The sequence below is a fragment of the Pan troglodytes genome, chromosome 19 (assembly GCF_028858775.2).
Source record: "Pan troglodytes isolate AG18354 chromosome 19, NHGRI_mPanTro3-v2.0_pri, whole genome shotgun sequence".
Taxonomy (NCBI): Eukaryota; Metazoa; Chordata; class Mammalia; order Primates; family Hominidae; genus Pan; species Pan troglodytes.
In genome coordinates, this window is record NC_072417.2 from 52,999,460 (window position 1) to 53,016,015 (window position 16,556).

General features: G+C 37.4%; 1 protein-coding gene across 7 annotated transcripts in view; it reads left to right on the forward strand.

Moving 5' to 3' along the window:
* Positions 1-16,357, forward strand: part of LOC107968995 (coiled-coil domain-containing protein 144A) — a 93,721-nt gene extending 77,364 nt beyond the window's left edge. For 3 of the 7 annotated variants that reach the window (XM_054670402.2, XM_054670408.2, XM_054670404.2), the window contains 6 exons: positions 3,376-3,669; positions 4,263-4,483; positions 5,921-6,131; positions 13,949-13,991; positions 14,571-14,680; positions 15,481-15,689. In XM_054670402.2, coding sequence (XP_054526377.1) covers positions 3,376-3,669; positions 4,263-4,483; positions 5,921-6,131; positions 13,949-13,991; positions 14,571-14,680; positions 15,481-15,513 — 912 coding nt within the window. In that variant the 3' untranslated portion in view covers positions 15,514-15,689. Of the gene's footprint in view, positions 1-3,375; positions 3,670-4,262; positions 4,484-5,920; positions 6,132-6,526; positions 6,640-13,948; positions 13,992-14,570; positions 14,681-15,480 lie in introns of those variants that run through there. The other 4 variants (XM_054670405.2, XM_054670409.2, XM_054670406.2 and 1 more) reach the window with 2 other exon arrangements.
* Positions 16,358-16,556: the final 199 nt, after the last annotated feature.

Consider the following 16,556-nt stretch of genomic DNA (forward strand, 5'->3'; position numbering starts at 1 on the left):
AAAGAGGTGAGTGCTGGGTATTCCCAGTCAGCCATCTCGATGATGTCTCTGTCTATGCTGTGCATATTAAGGAATGTATAGACATGTTTTAAAACCTGCACAATTGACCCTATAACTATAATTTAAAAGATTTCTACCACTTGAAAAACACACTAATTTCTAATTATTACCTCTCACCCCACACACAGGTTTTATTTAATATGGCAGCAGACTCAGGCTTAAAGTGCAAGATCCTAACCTCCCACCACACACACACAAGTTTCATTTAATATGGCAGCAAGCTCAGGCTTGAAGTGCAACATCCTACCATCTTTATCACAGCCGGTAGGGATGCACCCTGGGTTGTGGTTTCTGCGGTATAACCCCTTGAGTGCATTTCTTGTCAACACAAAGACGTAAGAACTAAAGGGACAACTTGTCTACCACTCACCCACCCAGCATTCTCCTAAACTGCCAGAGACCCTCCTATTGAACAGAGAGAAAATGGGAGTCACAAAGGGAATATTAGACCATAGAAATTCTGAAATACAGCCTGATGTGTGCTTCCACTTACTTGATTTGGACTTCATGGGAACCATCCTCTGTGGCTTTTTGTGGTACCTTCTTGGCTCTTTGTTGTATCCTTTTCATAAGCAATGACCTGTGTTTTCAGCTAAGTAGTTTCTTCAGCCAGCTTCCTCCCTGTAGAAGCTCTTAGGTCCTAAGGCCTCTTTTCATTTTTACTGTCTTGTTGTCTTTTAAGCCAAGCTAGCAAGCAGTGCTATTGTTACTATAATTCTCTTAGAGTCTCTTGTGAATTTTACTTGAGTTCTTGTCATTGGAAAAACCACTTGTCCCAATCTCTTTGAGATAAGCACTTCACCTTGTGCTTCCTGTGAAGGAAGCACACTGTTCTGTGTAGTAGGACAGTGCCTTCAGATGCTTATACCCTTAAGATCTTTAAGGGAGTTTGAGGCACCACCTTAAATCTTCTAAGGTCTTAAAATAGGGCCTTACACTGACAGTCTTGGCTTCACCTTCAGACTTTCTCCTGGCAGCACCCTGGATTTGATCTTATCTTAGAGGCCATTTATCTCAGCAATACAGATGCTCCTCAGATTAGGATGGGTTTATGTCTGGATGGCATTTGCATTTGTTATGTCTGAATTTGCAATTTATAGGCCATCATAAATTGCAAATATCAGAAGTTATGGGTGGGTTTTCCATTTACGATAATTTCCATTTACAGTGACTTTATCCTGATGTAACCACCCCTGTAAGCCAAAAGGCTTACACATATCATTTCATTACTCAACACGTATCATTTTCACAGTATTATAAAAAGTCAGAAAATGGTGAGTCGAACCATGCTAAGGCAAGGACTGTCTATATTTGGGAATCTGACATGTGGAGAGGCTATAAAAAGGATACTGAACCTAGAAAGTCCTGGTTCTTTTATATGTAGTAGTCTTTCTTTAGCTTATCTCTTGCATTGGTTTTACTTTCAGCGGCTGTGTAGTAACAGTGCCCTTTCCTTCAGGTTCCCGTATCGTTTTCTTCACTATCCTTGAAGCCCTTCCTACCAGCTTCTTCGAGGACCATCAGGCTTCCACTAACAGTCTCTTTAAAACTCTTCTTGTTTTTGTGCTTATTCTTCTGTAGGTCCTTTCAGCTTCTGATTAGCTCCTGGTCCAATGGTAATCCTACATGTTTTAGTAGTTTTTGTTGTGTTGTTGTTGTGCAATCTATATGTAGTGTCAATATCTGTATCAGTTATTTCTTGGTATATAAGAAAATGCAGTGTCTCAAAACAACATCTATTTTGTTCACAATCTGCAGTTTTAGGCAAGGCTCAGTGGGGCCAACTCACTTTTTCTTTACTTGGCATCAGCTGAGGTGACTTAAAGCTGGGGACTAGAATCATCTAAAGGCTTGTTTATTTACCTGTGCGGCATTCGAAGCTGACTTTTGGCTGGGACGTTAGGTAGGGAAGTCAGCTCGAACACCTACCTACATGAGGATTCACGGTGTGGTTTGGGCTTTCTCACGGCATGTTGGCTGCATTTTAAGGACAAGCGTCCCTAGAGAGAGAGAGTCAGGTAGAAGCTGTGTGACTTTTTGTAACCAACTTTAGAAGTCACATAGCAGTTCTGCCACATTGTGTTCCGGAGAAACCGGTTGTCAATGCCAGCTTGTATTCAGGAGAGGGAATGTCATGGGAGAAGTGGCAAGCAATTTGTAGATGTTTTAAAACCACCACTTCACTTACCTTTATAAAATAAAAAACAATCATAATTATTTCCTCTAAAGGAAAGCAGTTATTTCCAACTCAGCACCACTGAAATTTCAGTGCAATTTTTTGTTGTCATTCTTTAATGTGCTCCCTTATTTTGTGTAAAGTAACAATGAATTACAAGATTGTGCTACTGAATTAAGGCATTTTTCTTCAGAAAAATGGTATGGATCATGCCACTGAACTTTTATACTGGGAGATGTGATTGCTTCTTAACTCCAAGTATCATTACTCTTTGAAATGTAACTCAAATTAGCGTTAAGACATTTGCAGTTCAGCAAAAGGCTTATGGTATTGGAATCCTTTTTTTTTTTTTTCAAAATGTATTAATTAGAGTCTTATTTTCAGAGTCTTATTATGGGAGCCATTTATTGACTCAGGCCCAAATAATTCAATATGATGCCCCTAAAACTTCTCTGCAAATTATGGAGAATGATAGTGGGTTAAAGGAATAAGAGACTTTGTGCTAAAGGGGTAACTTAGAGCCATTTTAAGGAGGAAAGCCATGAAACAGTCATAGGAAAACAGAAGTCTAAGATCAAGTCCAAATGTTGTGTGGCAAAGATGATGAAAGTAAAGGATGTATTTTTGTGAATTCTGATGGTTTTAACTTTGTTTTTAATTTTCTGAGTAATCCAAGGGTCTGTATTTTATGAATCTACAACAGTATAGGTAACATTTTATTGCAACTGAATTTATTTCAAAAATTATTAGTTTTGGCTGGGCGCAGTGGCTCACGTCTGTAATCTCAGCACTTTGGGAGGCCGAGGCGAGTGGATCATGAGGTCAGGAGATCGAGACCATCCTGGCTAACACGGTGAAACCCCATCTACTAAAAATAAAAAATAAATTAAAAAAAATTTAGCCAGGGGTGGTGGTGGGCGCCTGTAGTCCCAGCTACTCCAGCTACGCGGGAGAATGGCCTGAACCCGGGAGGCAGAGCTTGTAGTGAGCCGAGATCCCGTCACTGTACTCCAGCCTGGGTGACAGAGCGAGACTCCATCTCAAAAAAAAAAAAAAAAAAAAAAAAATTATTAGTTTTTTGTTAGACCATTCTCAGTCTGCCTTCTTCATTACCAAACTATATTGTTTTACTCATGCAGATTGACCTTACAGAAGCACAGGAAACTGTTCCTTCACGATGTCTACATCTGGATGCAGAGAATGAAGTTCTTCAACTTCAACAGACATTATTCTCTATGAAAGCAATACAAAAGCAATGTGAAACACTACAGAAGAATAAGAAGCAGCTGAAACAAGACGTAGTAAACCTCAAAAGTTATATGGAAAGAAATATGTTAGAACGTGGTGAAGCTGAATGGCATAAACTGTTGATTGAAGAAAGAGCAAGGAAGGAGATACAAGAAAAATTAAACGAAGCCATTCTCACCTTGCAGGTTGGTTTATTTATCTGTAATGTGCTTTCATTCATTTCGCTGCAAATTTTATTTTGGATATATACATTGTACATGTTTTCTCTACTTTCCTTACAGCAATTTGTTTGGTAGACTTCTAGAAGGAAGGTGGTATTTGTTTCTCCATTTAAATATTTTTGTTTCCATCATTCTTATAACTAAATTGATCTTCCATAAGAATAATTCTCACTAGAGAATCATTTAATTACTAAAGCCAGTTGGCATAAAACAAGACTAATAGAAAAAGTAAAGAAAATTTGTGATTTAGAAATTATACCATACTCTTGAACTGCTTTTAAGTTACGTTGTTCCACTTTTAAAATTTTAACTTGGTTCTGTCATTCTTTGGAGAATTGTTCAACAATTCAGATTCAGTTATTAATTCAGTTGGTACTGGTGATAAATATGTTAAGCTTGAGCTTCTTTCTTTCTTCACATATTTCTTAAAATTGTTCTCTGAATCACATACTTAAAATTGTTCTCTGAATCACTGACTCCAAACAAAAGGAAACAAATATGCAGTAATTATTCAGGTTATAATTACTTTTAAAATGTTCCCTTTTAATTTATTTTAGAAACAAGCAGCAGTATCTCATGAACAGTTAGCACAGTTAAGGGAGGATAATACTACTTCAATAAAAACTCAGATGGAACTCACAATCAAAGATCTGGAATCTGAAATCTCCAGAATAAAAACTTCGCAAGCCGACTTTAATAAAACCGAATTGGAAAGATACAAGGAACTCTACCTAGAAGAAGTAAAAGTTAGAGAATCCTTGTCAAATGAACTCATTAGGTAAGTCAATATGCAGAATCATAGAAAATAAGTTAAGCTCATTAATTTGCCTTCAAAAGCATGACTTTTAGTGAGACAGGTTCATGAGATTTGTGGGAAGTGAAAGCTAACTAGATCATACAATTTTGGAAAATTGTAAATTATAAATAGTAAATGAACTTAACCTTTAAGTAAAACTGAAAATAGTAAATGAACGTAACCTTTAAAATCTTTAGTCCAGGACAGCTCCTGTCTCTCCTGTTTTTTGGTTTTATGTGGCTTCCCCCCACCCCTTAATATTCTTATATAGTTAACCTGATCTATTAGGGTTTCAGCTAAATATTTATGAAGCTTCATAATTTAGACAGTGATACCATTATAAAAATTGCTTGTCAGTATTCCCTTAATTCAAAATATTAATGAATTTAATTAATTTCTGGAAGACGACAGCTGAAAACCGAAAGGGTCAAGTACGACTACTCTGGACACATTCTGGCATTCAGTAAATTCACTTTGCTTGATTGTGATCATTAGAGGGTGCCTTGAGAAGAAGTGTCCTGTATAGTTTTTCCAGTCCACATAAAGGCACACTTGTGAAGCAGAGAATGATCAACTAGGGTTGAAGGGAAGTATAACTTACTAAGTGATAAAAAATAACACCTTGGTCAGCCTGAGGGGGTATATGGAAGACAGAAAGGGCGCGCCCCACCTCTGATACATGGGCCGCAGTGTTAGGAGCTGATTGTCCTCGATGCTGCTTTAGTTCTCTTTGATTTCAGCAGTCTTATTCTCCCCAAGGAAAAGTCGCCTTGAATGATTCCTCAGTGCCAAATGCTCAATTTTTTCCAGATAATGGGTGAAATATACAAGGGTGGTGAAAACAATTGTTTGAAAATGTCTTTGAGAGAGAGTTTTTTAGACAATCTCTAACAACATGTATTGTTTACTGAATACAAGTATTTCTAGCTTTTATTTTTACTTTTAGTTTTTTTCTTGTATATATTTAAGGAGTACAACTTGATGTTTTGATATATTTATACGCAGTGAAATGGTTATTTTGTCAAGCAAATTAATATCTTCATCATTTCACATAGTTACCCTTGGAATACAAGTAATTCTAATGGCATCCTTAAGAATCGTTTAAGTAGAGTCATTCCAGATGGGCAACAAGTGTTAACTATGAAGCCATACATCATTGATAGTCTTTTCTGTCCCCTCCCTCTCTTTGAACTACTTGTTTGTTAGAAATCCCTCTAGAAATAGATGTACTTCTTTAGAACAATGTTAAAACTACAATTGGATACAGTAGGCATGCTCTAACACATTTTCAGAGTTAAAACACAGCTTATGGTATATTCTATTTACTCTTAATGGCAACTTTTAGAACAATCGAAGTCATTTAGAAATCATTTAGGAAAAAATGAAATACTAAGCATTTGTCTTTTGCAATCTTCATAGAACTAATGAGATGATAGCAGAGGTCAGTACGCAACTTACTGTGGAGAAAGAGCAGACCAGATCCAGATCTCTATTCACTGCTTATGCTACAAGGCCAGTCCTAGAGTCACCTTGCGTTGGAAATCTTAATGATAGTGAAGGTCTCAACAGAAAACATATTCCAAGAAAAAAGAAGTCTGCTCTTAAGGACATGGAGAGCTACTTGTTGAAGGTTAGCTATCTTTTTTCCTTTGGCGTTCAGATTTCTGATATAATTCTTGTATGTTATTTGGTAAAATACTCAGTTACTTAATTGTCTTGTGTATGGTAAGTAAAAGTAATAATTACCTGTGTTAATAAAGAGAGGAGACAGAAATTTTACAGTTGTTTTTAAGTCTCTGGAGCTCTCATTCATAAGAGATTACTCCTTTGTTAACTTTATTTAATAAATGTAACCAAACTGACACATTTTAAATTTTTTTAAAAACTGCATTTAAGTTAGATTTTAACCAAAGGTTTACTTTGATGTGCTTTGTCTTACTAATTGATTTTAGTTTGTCTGGGGTTCACTTTTAATGGGTTTAGTGTGCCTGGGGTCACTTTTAAAGTTTTTCTGCATCATCTCAGGTTTTCTACCCGTCATCATATGTGAATGATTGGTGTCCAAACACTAACCACCCATGGATGTTTATTATTTAAAAGGACCCAAGGTGAATACTTTTATATGTTATATAAACCTGCAACACTTGATTAATCTGTTCTTTAAGTTAAAAGTTTTGTGATTTTCTTACATGAGTACATCTGTAATTGCTATTGCACTTAATAGTGTTTTAATCCCAATTTTAGTAAAATGTGTCTATTGCTATGCAATAGCACAGTGGTTTTGAAATAGTTAAATCAAATAAATATTTGAATTTTTAAAGTAAAGCTCACATAAGTTTTGTCTGTCTGCCTGGCCATAACTTTAGTAATTGATGACTAAGATGGCAATGGTATCTAGAGTCCTTCAATAGCAAATGTGACCAAACAGAATCAGTTCTATTCTTAATACCCCAAATTCCATGTAAAGCTGCACATGGGCATCTCCCCTGGACATGTAACAGGAACCTTTTAGTTCAACCGTGTGGTTTCCCTCAGAGTAAGAGTCTATTTCTGGGGATTTCAAAATGGATCCAAAAATGACGAGCTGTATCAACTATAGAGTTGGTAAGGAAAAAAAAAACAAAACGTAGTTCAACTATGCTTGACCCAGATTAAGGTATTTGTCTAACATTTGTCCATTTTTCAACTGAGGGAAAATTACAAAAACTGGGCACAGTGGCACACACCTGTAGTCCCAGCTGCTCCTGAGGCTGAGGCAGGAAGATCACTTGAACCCAGGAGTTCAAATCTGCAGTGCGCAATGATTATTCCTGTGAGTAGCTACGGCACTGCAGCATTCCAATCTGGGCAACATAGCAAGATTCTGTCTCTTAAAAAAATTACAAAATTCATAAAACATTTGTTTGAACAACAATAAATAAATAGTTTTCTTTGTGTATATTGTTGTTTTTAAAATTTTCAATCGATGCACATTGGCTTATAGTTTTGATGTTTTTATGATCTCCTTAGCGCACAGAAAAGTAGCGCAGGCCCACATGGAATGAACCTCAACCTTGTTGTGTTTACCTGGCTATTTCGTGTCCTAACAAATCATAGAAGAGCAAATCTAAGGTTTCTTAGATAGCATTGTGGCCAAATAGCTTAAAAGGGATTGCATTAAATGATTGTTTTAATACATAGATTACAAGAGCCCAGCTAGCTGATATTTTTAATCATATTGTTCGCTTAGGTTTTATTTTTCTGAAAAAAATGAGATGATCAGCGTCCAAATGCCTCAGTCACGAAATTGTACCACTGGGTACTAATGGGAAATGAATGTTAAATACGTCTGCCAATGGTTAAGCAAGATGCAAATATAATGTTCTCATTAGTATTATGAACCCCCAAAATTTGAGACGAGTCTCAATTAATTTAGAAAGTTTATTTTGCCGAGGTTGAGGACACACATCCGTGACACAGCCTCAGGAAGTCCTGATGACATGTGTCCAAGGTGGTTGGGGCACAGCTTGGTTTTATACATTTTAGGGAGACATGAGACATCAATCAATATATTTAAGAAGTACATTGGTTCACTCTGGAAAGGCAGGACAATTTGAAGCAAAGGGAGGAAGACTGGTAGCGGGGAGAGGGCTTCCAGGTCACAGATAGGTGAGAGACAAACCGTTGCACTCTTTTGAGTTTCTGATTAGCCTTTCCAAAGGAGACAGTCAGATCTGCATTTATCTTAGTGAGCAGAGAGGTAACTTTGAATAGAATGGGAGGCAGGTTTGCCCTAAGCAGTTTCCAGCCTGAATTCTCCTTTTAGCTTAGTGATTTTGGAGGCCCAAGATATTTTCCTTTCACAATACTTACCAGAAAAACAAGGTAATGTATCATTTTACAAGATGGTGCTGAGAGAGTATAAAAAGCAGATGTAGGCTGGGCACTGTAGCTCAAACCTATAATCCCAGCACTTTGGGAGGCCAAGGTGGGTGGACCACCTGAGGTCAGGAGTTCGAGACCAACCTCCAACATGGTGAAACCCCGTCCCTAATAAAAATACAAAAATTAGCTGGGCATGATGGTGTGCGCCTGCAGTCCCAGTTACTTGGGAGGCTGAGGCAGGAGAATTGCTTGAACCTGGGAGGCAAAGGTTGCAGTGAGCTGAGATTGCGCTGCTGCACTCCAACCTGGGCGACAGAGCAAGACTCCATCTCATGGGTGGGGGAAAAAAAATAAATAAAATAAATAAAAGCAGATGTGATGCAAGGGAAGATTTTTGAGGAACTTTTTTTTTAATTTCTGTTTTGTGGGGAAGGGGGTGTTCATTTTTTAGTATTTCTAGATAAGTAGAAAATTTGTTTGTTTTAAAGTTAATGTTAATGTAGTAGTTCCAAAGCATACCTAGTTTCCTTGTGGGGCATTTTTTGCCCAATCATTGTTAGATTTACTAAAAGAGATTTAAAAGCATGATTATATCAAGATATGAGTGCTGGGTGCAGAGGCTCACACCTGTAATCCCAGCACTTTGGGAGGCCGAGGCGAGTGGGTCACTTGAGGTCAGGAATTCGAGACCAGCCTGGACAACATGGTGAAACCCTGTCTCTGCTGAAAATACAAAAATTAACCTGGCGTGGTGGCGGGCGCCTATAATCCTAGCTACTCGGGAGGCTGAGGCAGGAGAATCGCTTGAACCCAGGAGGCAGAGGTTGTAGTGAGCCGAGATTGTGCCACTGCACTGCAGCCCAGGTGACAGAGCAAGACTCCATCTCAAAAAACAAACAAACAAACAAAAAAAAGATACAAAGGCATGTCTCCATAATCACACCTTGGAAGAGTTCTTATACAGCTGTTGTCTACAGAATTTTTAGAGTTACAGAAAGAAGGTGCCTTCTAGAGTTGCTAGGAACTTCAGTATTTCCTATAGGAAAACATCAGCTAATACAAGGAGGAGGAGGTAACATACCATCTCAACTGAGATTTACAAAAAAAGGGGGTGGGGTGGGTTTCTGGGTGGGGCGGGTTTCTGGGTGGGGCATTACAAAACGGGATATTTAGAAATTTTTAGCTACGATTTTCAAAAGCAAAATGTTAAAAATAGCACTAATATTGGATCTGTTTATACATCTCCTTTATTTGCAAGATTTTAACACTTTGGACTATTCCTACTGTGAAGTGCTATTGTACTCAGCACTTTCTCTAACCTCAAGAAAAATGGTTATAATTTTGTATGAAATCACACACCAGAGAAATAATATATTATAACTGGTTGTTGAAACAAGTTTTCTCTACATTCATGACAGTTAGCATTTATTGCATCTCTCACCCCATTATATGAAGTCTAGAGTCTGACTGTTCCCAGACCAAACTGAGAGTCGGGCTGCTATTTATCATGGTCCAGTAATGAGATGCAGATGAACTGGGAAGAGAGGTTTTATTTTCTGCAGCCGGTTACAGGGTTACAAGGAAGGCCTGGAAATTATTACCACACCGATTCAAAATTACAAAGTTTTCCAGAGCTTATATACCTTCTAAGCTATATATCTACATGTAAGTGTGCATTCGTCTATAGACATAAGTGATTAACTTCTTTTAATCTATAACTAAGATCTAAGTCTTGCAGACCTTCCTCTGGAGCTTCAGTAAATTTATTTAATCTAAATGGGTCCAGGTGCTGGGGCGATTACCCTTATCTTGTCTCCTGCTAAATCATGGAGGTTTGGGAGTTCCATTAGACCCCCAATAAACTTATTTGTGGAGGCCTGGGGAGTTTCTTCAGATCCCCAATAAAACTTGTTTAATACCAAACAGGTCCTATTAAGAATTCCTTCATTATTTTGTCACACTTTAAGGCCCAGGGAAGGCCTAGGCAAGATTCTTGGTGGGCTTTTGTTACATTCCAGCCTGTATAAAGGCACTGGCTCTTTCAGCTTTTAATGTTTAACTTAACTACTCAGTCAGTGCCAAAGCAGTTGTTATGGAGGCCTGCGTTAGTGAGACCTGGCCTGCCACACAGCCTTGCCACTTAACACCATTGTAGTGATAATAGATTGCTATGCCTATGTTTTACTGATTTTTACTTATAGGTTTCACATTCTAGATTAACCCTGGGATCCTTTGTCCTATATATCAGAAGTACTTTTTATAGTTTTATTGGCTCCTTATTTTCCAGCCTGTAATCTCAAGTATAATTTAGCAGTAGCCTGTCAATAAGTTATTGCTGAAAAGTGAACTTTGTATTTATTGGACTTTGCCATTGGTACTGATTTCACTATATTTCTTTAAAAAATTTTTCTAACTCCTCCCCTCTTTAAAGTGGAGGTAGTTGTGAAGAATGTATGGTAAGATTAGAAAAGTCAAGGAAGAAGAAACTATTTCTGTAAGTGTTATACAGTCATCTTTCTTGTTCAGGCTGTGGTGGATAGGCAGCAAATGGTGCTCCTCCTTCCCTTCTGAGTTCAGAACGCAGGAGTTAGATAGATGGACATCAACACAGTAGCTCTATTGCAGACTCATGATAACTAATGGGAGGATGTGGCTCAGATGTGCAGCCACAGTATTTTATCCCAGATTAGGCACTAACCCACAGAGTTTTAAGTGGAGAAAACAAATGCTTGACACCCATCGCAGGTGCATGCTGCTTACTGCAGAGATGACAGCAGACCTGAACTCATGTCACTGTGGGAAGACACATCTTTTGAAAGAGACTCTGAGCCAAGCAAGCACACTGTGTGCTTTGCCCAAATTCACCCATTAGGTAGATCTGATATCCTCTCAAGAGGAAGCTATAGGTAGAGAGAGTCTAAGTCCTCATTTGAAACCTGAGGCCAGGAAAATGAAGGTTCTCCTATCATTTATGGCTGGATTTAAGTGATAATTGAAATTAATCCCATGTCTTTGTATGTACAAATTAATGATGAGAAGTTGGACAGACGTATGGTAGATGGTAAAGAGAAATCTGTTTTGTGTTTTCAGTTTTTCTATAAATAACTCACAACATGGGTAATTGACTTGATTGATTTTCCTAAACCACGTCTTATTTGGAGGAGAATGAATAGTTCTTTTAAGGAACAGTTTTCTTAATTTCTGCTTGCTTGGTTCAACTAAAGATTTCCTCCTTCAAGTTTTCTGTTCTGCGGTTTGAAAAATGGGTTCTTTATAAATTGAGTGTCTTGACTGGTACTAGCCAGAAGTTATGATATTAATTGTTCTTTAAATTTGATTCATAACTTACAATTTGGAGAGCTACTATTTTTTGTCTCATGCTTAAACATTACAGAGCATCATGACAGTTTATAGATGCATTTTCTCTTTTTTGTTGTTGTGGTGTTTTTGAGGCAGAGTCTCACTCTGTCTCCCAGGCTGGAGTGCAGTGGCGTGATCTCTGCTCACTGCAACCTCTGCCTGCTGGGTTCAAGCGATTCTCCTGCCTCAGCCTCCTGAGTAGCTGGGACTACAGGTGCACACCACCACGCCTGGCTAATTTTTATATTTTTAGTAGAGACGGGGTTTCACCATATTGTCCAGGCTGGTCTTGAACTCCTAACCTTGTGATCCACCCAATTCGGCCTCTCAAAGTGCTGAGATTACAGGCGTGAGCCACCACACACAGACTGTCTGAGTTATTTTTTTATTTTTATTATTAGTATTATTATTTTTGATGCGGAGTCTGACTCTGTCACCCAGGCTGGAGTGCAGTGGCACGATCTCGGCTCACTGCAAGCTCCGCCTCCTGGGTTCACGCCATTCTCCTGCCTCAGCCTCCTGAGTAGCAGGGACTACAGGCGCCCACCACCATGCCCGGCTAATTTTGTGTATTTTTAGTAGAAACGGGGTTTCATTGTGTTAGCCAGGATGGTCTTGATCTTCTGACCTTGTGATCCTCCCGCCTCGGCCTCCCAAAGTGCTGGGATTACAGGTGTGAGCCACCGCGCCCAGCCTGAGTTATTTTTAAAAATCTGTATTTCTTTTCTGAATATGAAGGAAGGTGCTGGCATAGAATAACTCCAGGCTCAGTGAAAGATCTGAAGCCCACTCCTACCTTGTAACTAATTGGTTTTGTGACCTCAGGCAAGCTGCAGTCTCTCTGAGCCTGTTTTGTTTCTTATGTAAAATTAAGGACTTTGACTAAATCAGTGACATTCATACGTTTAAGTAAATCTCTTTTTTCTTTAAGAATGGAACTTTTTTAAATTGCATAAAACCACATTATAGAAAACAGAAGTAGTGCTGCCTGACTAAAGGAAGGATCAGTGCTCTGAAGCTGTGACTTTCTTATCCCTTAATCCTTCAGCATCCTCTGTGGAACCTTAGATTTCTGTGGGACATAGCTTGAAAAGGATCATTTCTTGAATTATTACTTTTATAAGGCCTGGATGGTAATGCTGTTGTCATGTTACCTACTCTATAAAGCCTATCTATAATGTTTTTGTCACAGAAATGTTATGGAAAGGAGTCTCAAAATATTGGTAAACCTGTTAGTAAAACAAAAAAATTGACTTGACACCTAAAATTTGTAAAGGCATTAGATATCATTATCTTTATCACCACAAACTATCTCAGACCCTGTTCTAGGCATTTAGTGAGAGAATACCTATTCTAAAAAAAAATTAAATAACAGCACTCTAGATAGGGACACTGGCAATAAGTTTGAAATATTCCCACACCTTTCATAATTAAGTAGCTAACTATAACTTGTCAGATGCTTAAAAAATGGGTACTAATTTCTGAAAAGAAATCAAAGTTGCAGTTAAATAACTCTAAATTGTTTTCCTAGTTTTTAATTCTAGACACTCATGAATCAGAGAAACTAAGATTGAAAACTGGCTCTAACCTGTATTTATCCTTGTTTTTATGTACATTTTCTGAAATCTTTGTGTCTGTATGAATGAAGAAATGTTAATCATAATAGCATAATATTTTTAATCTTTTGCCAGTGGAACTTTCACATGGCATCACAACAATACTGCTTTCTTCAAGTATGTATTAAAGATTCTGTGCTGAATTAATAGCAAAGAACATACTTTGAAATTATTATTTTCTAAAAGTGGAGAATGGAGAGTTCATTGTAAGGAACTATTCATTAAAGTGAAAAACTGGTTAGACCTTGATAAAGGGCAGAGTTTTGATAAGAATGGGAAAGTAATGCATTCATTGCAGAATACGACTTGAATTGTGTAACCTCTGTACTAATAAGGGAAAACATCACACTTTTGAAACGACATAGATCCAACAGACCAATATTAATTGTACTTTTGTGAGATTAATCTAAACAGCATAACACATATATGTTCTCCATTATCTAAACTTAAAATAGGTAGGAATTTATATGATATTTTTAATTTAAGCAACTTCAAGTTAGGTCTAGTCTGTAAAAGTATTATTTAAAGGCCGCATTTTGTAATTAATGCTCCTTACCATGATAATGTCTCTTCTTAAACGTTATAAATAATATTTGACTTATTTCAGATGCAGCAGAAGTTGCAAAATGATCTAACTGCAGAAGTAGCAGGTATGTTACCAAAATTTATGAATTAAATTGATTAAGTAATATATATCTGAAATAAACTGCAAACGACATCCCTTTCCGTTCTTGGGCTAGTAGATACTACATTAAATATTTTTTCATATACATCTAATGAAAGATGTGAAAACTTGAACATGTATAATGAAGAGCATACTTATGCCTCATGAATTCATCACGTTCCATAGCTTGAAAAAAATAGCTCAAGAAGTCTGGCTCTACTCTTCACTTCTGCCATCCCTATGGAATTGTCAGCCAGCACACAGAAACGGTTCTCAGAAAACAGAGGCATCATCAACTTCTCAGGGTTATGGTAGTGATTTTTAAGGCCAAAACATCCCAGTCTCATCTAGTAACCTATTCAAGCAGTTACAGTTTATAAAGCAGTCGCTTGAGAGGTAACACTTTAAATCTCCAGTCATTTACAGTGTCATTGGTTTACTTTTGCCCTCAGAAAAAGTTCCAAATTCCTTAACATGTAATATAAACACCCACATTCATTTGGTTCTTGTCAAGTTACTCAGGCTTATCTCTCACCACTTACTTTACTCTGCCCCTTTGCTCTAGGATCCAGCCAAACTGGACTGCACAGAATTCCACAGTGCTCGTCCTTCTCCTCCAGCTCTTTGCACTTGCTTCTTTGCTCTATCTGCCAACCTTTTTTTCTCATCCTTCAGGTATCCACTAACCATGCCTCCACCGAAAAGCCTACAATATCGAGACAAAACTGGGATAGGTGTCCCTCTTGCATTCCAATAGTGCCCTGTTTTATACCTGTCAGGGTATCTATGACTTGGTATGGAAATTGCCTATTTGTCTGCTTTTTCAGGTTATAGCATATGATTGCTGAGGGGTGGACTGTATCATCTTCATCTTGTAACTCCAGGGCATAGTCTAGTACCTTAGCATGTGGTTGTTGAATAAATGAATGAAGAATGAGAAAACCAGAAGCTGTGATACACAACCACAGTGATCATTAATTTAGTGTGCAACTATGGGCAGATTCTTATCTAATAAGAAGTTAGCATTGTAGTCATACATACGTTTCATTCTTGTTAACACTGAAAAAGCTCTCAACTCTTTTTTACTGATTTGCACTTAGTTAACTATGAAATATATAGAATATAATTCTTTGGCCAGGCATGTTGGCTCACACTTGTAGTCCCAGCACTTTGGGAGCCTGAGGCAGGCAGATCACTGGAGCCCAGGAGTTTGAGAGCAGCCTGTGCCAACATGACGAAACCCTGCCCCTATAAAAAATACAAAAGCTTGCCAGGCACAGTGGCTCATGCCTGCAGTTCCAAGTACTTGGGGCTGAGGCAGGAGAATTGCTTAAGCCTGGGAGGATGAGACTGCAGTGACCTGTGATCACACCACGGCACTCCAGCATAGGTAAAAGAGTGAGACCCTATCTTAAAATAATAACAATAATAATAATAATAATAATAATAATAATATTCTTGCTTTTTTTTTTCAGCTGCTACTAAATATGAACCTGGATCCTATATAGCTTCTCCTCTAGGATTTACACACAAGGAAAATCTGAATCAAGATCCAGTTTTGGAAGTAACAAAAGAATATGCACAGATTTTAAGAAGAAAATACATACTCTGAAAGATAAGGCAATTTTATTTGGGCTATTCACATGATATTTTGTTTCCCATTAAATATATGATGTGAACATTTTTACTAAAGGGAAATATTCTATATTATACATGTCTGATGAAAATTTATATAGTATTTTAAATAATGTTTCTTGGCCTCTTCAGCTAACTTTTAAGTGGATTTTGCAAATGAAAACCAGTATTACTGAGTTTTACATACTCGAACTGCCCAAATGTTAGCTGTTTAAACAGCCAAATAATCAAGTTGCCATTAATAATTTAGTGGAGCCAATTGATGGCTTGTTTGTATTTTATAATTTTATCTTTATACATAGTGATAGATTTAAGTTTAGATAGACATCATTTTGGTATACTGGTACTGTGGTCATTGTCAATGTTTGGATGTATTACAATTGTTATAGTGCAGTCAAACTTAGATAATTTTAATTTTAAGCACTGATTTATTTACATCTTTCCTTGTGGAAAAATAAGGTTTGCCTAAGGCTTTTTGCTTTTTTATTTATTGTTTCATTTCTTTATTAGATTAACTTTTGGGAAACAGTCTTAAAATTGGAGAAAATTTCCACATTTTAGGAAAAACAGCTTGCCCCCTGTGGGCCATTTGAGAGTAAATTGCTGACATTATGCCATCACATCTGGTATGTGGGTATTCCCACAAGTCAGGACATTTTATATAACTACTTCATAATCAGAAAGTTAACATCAATACACTTGATCATTTCATTCTCAGTTTCTTTTCAAGTTTTCTTAATTGTCTATAATGTTCTTTGTAGCAGAAGGATCCCATTCAGGTCCATGAATTTCATTTAGTTGTCATGACTCTTTCAGTCTGGAACAGTTCCTCAGTTTTTCTTTGACCTTTATGACCTTAAATCTTTTGAAGAGTAAAGTCCAATAATACAGAATGTCCCTCCATTGGATTTCTCTG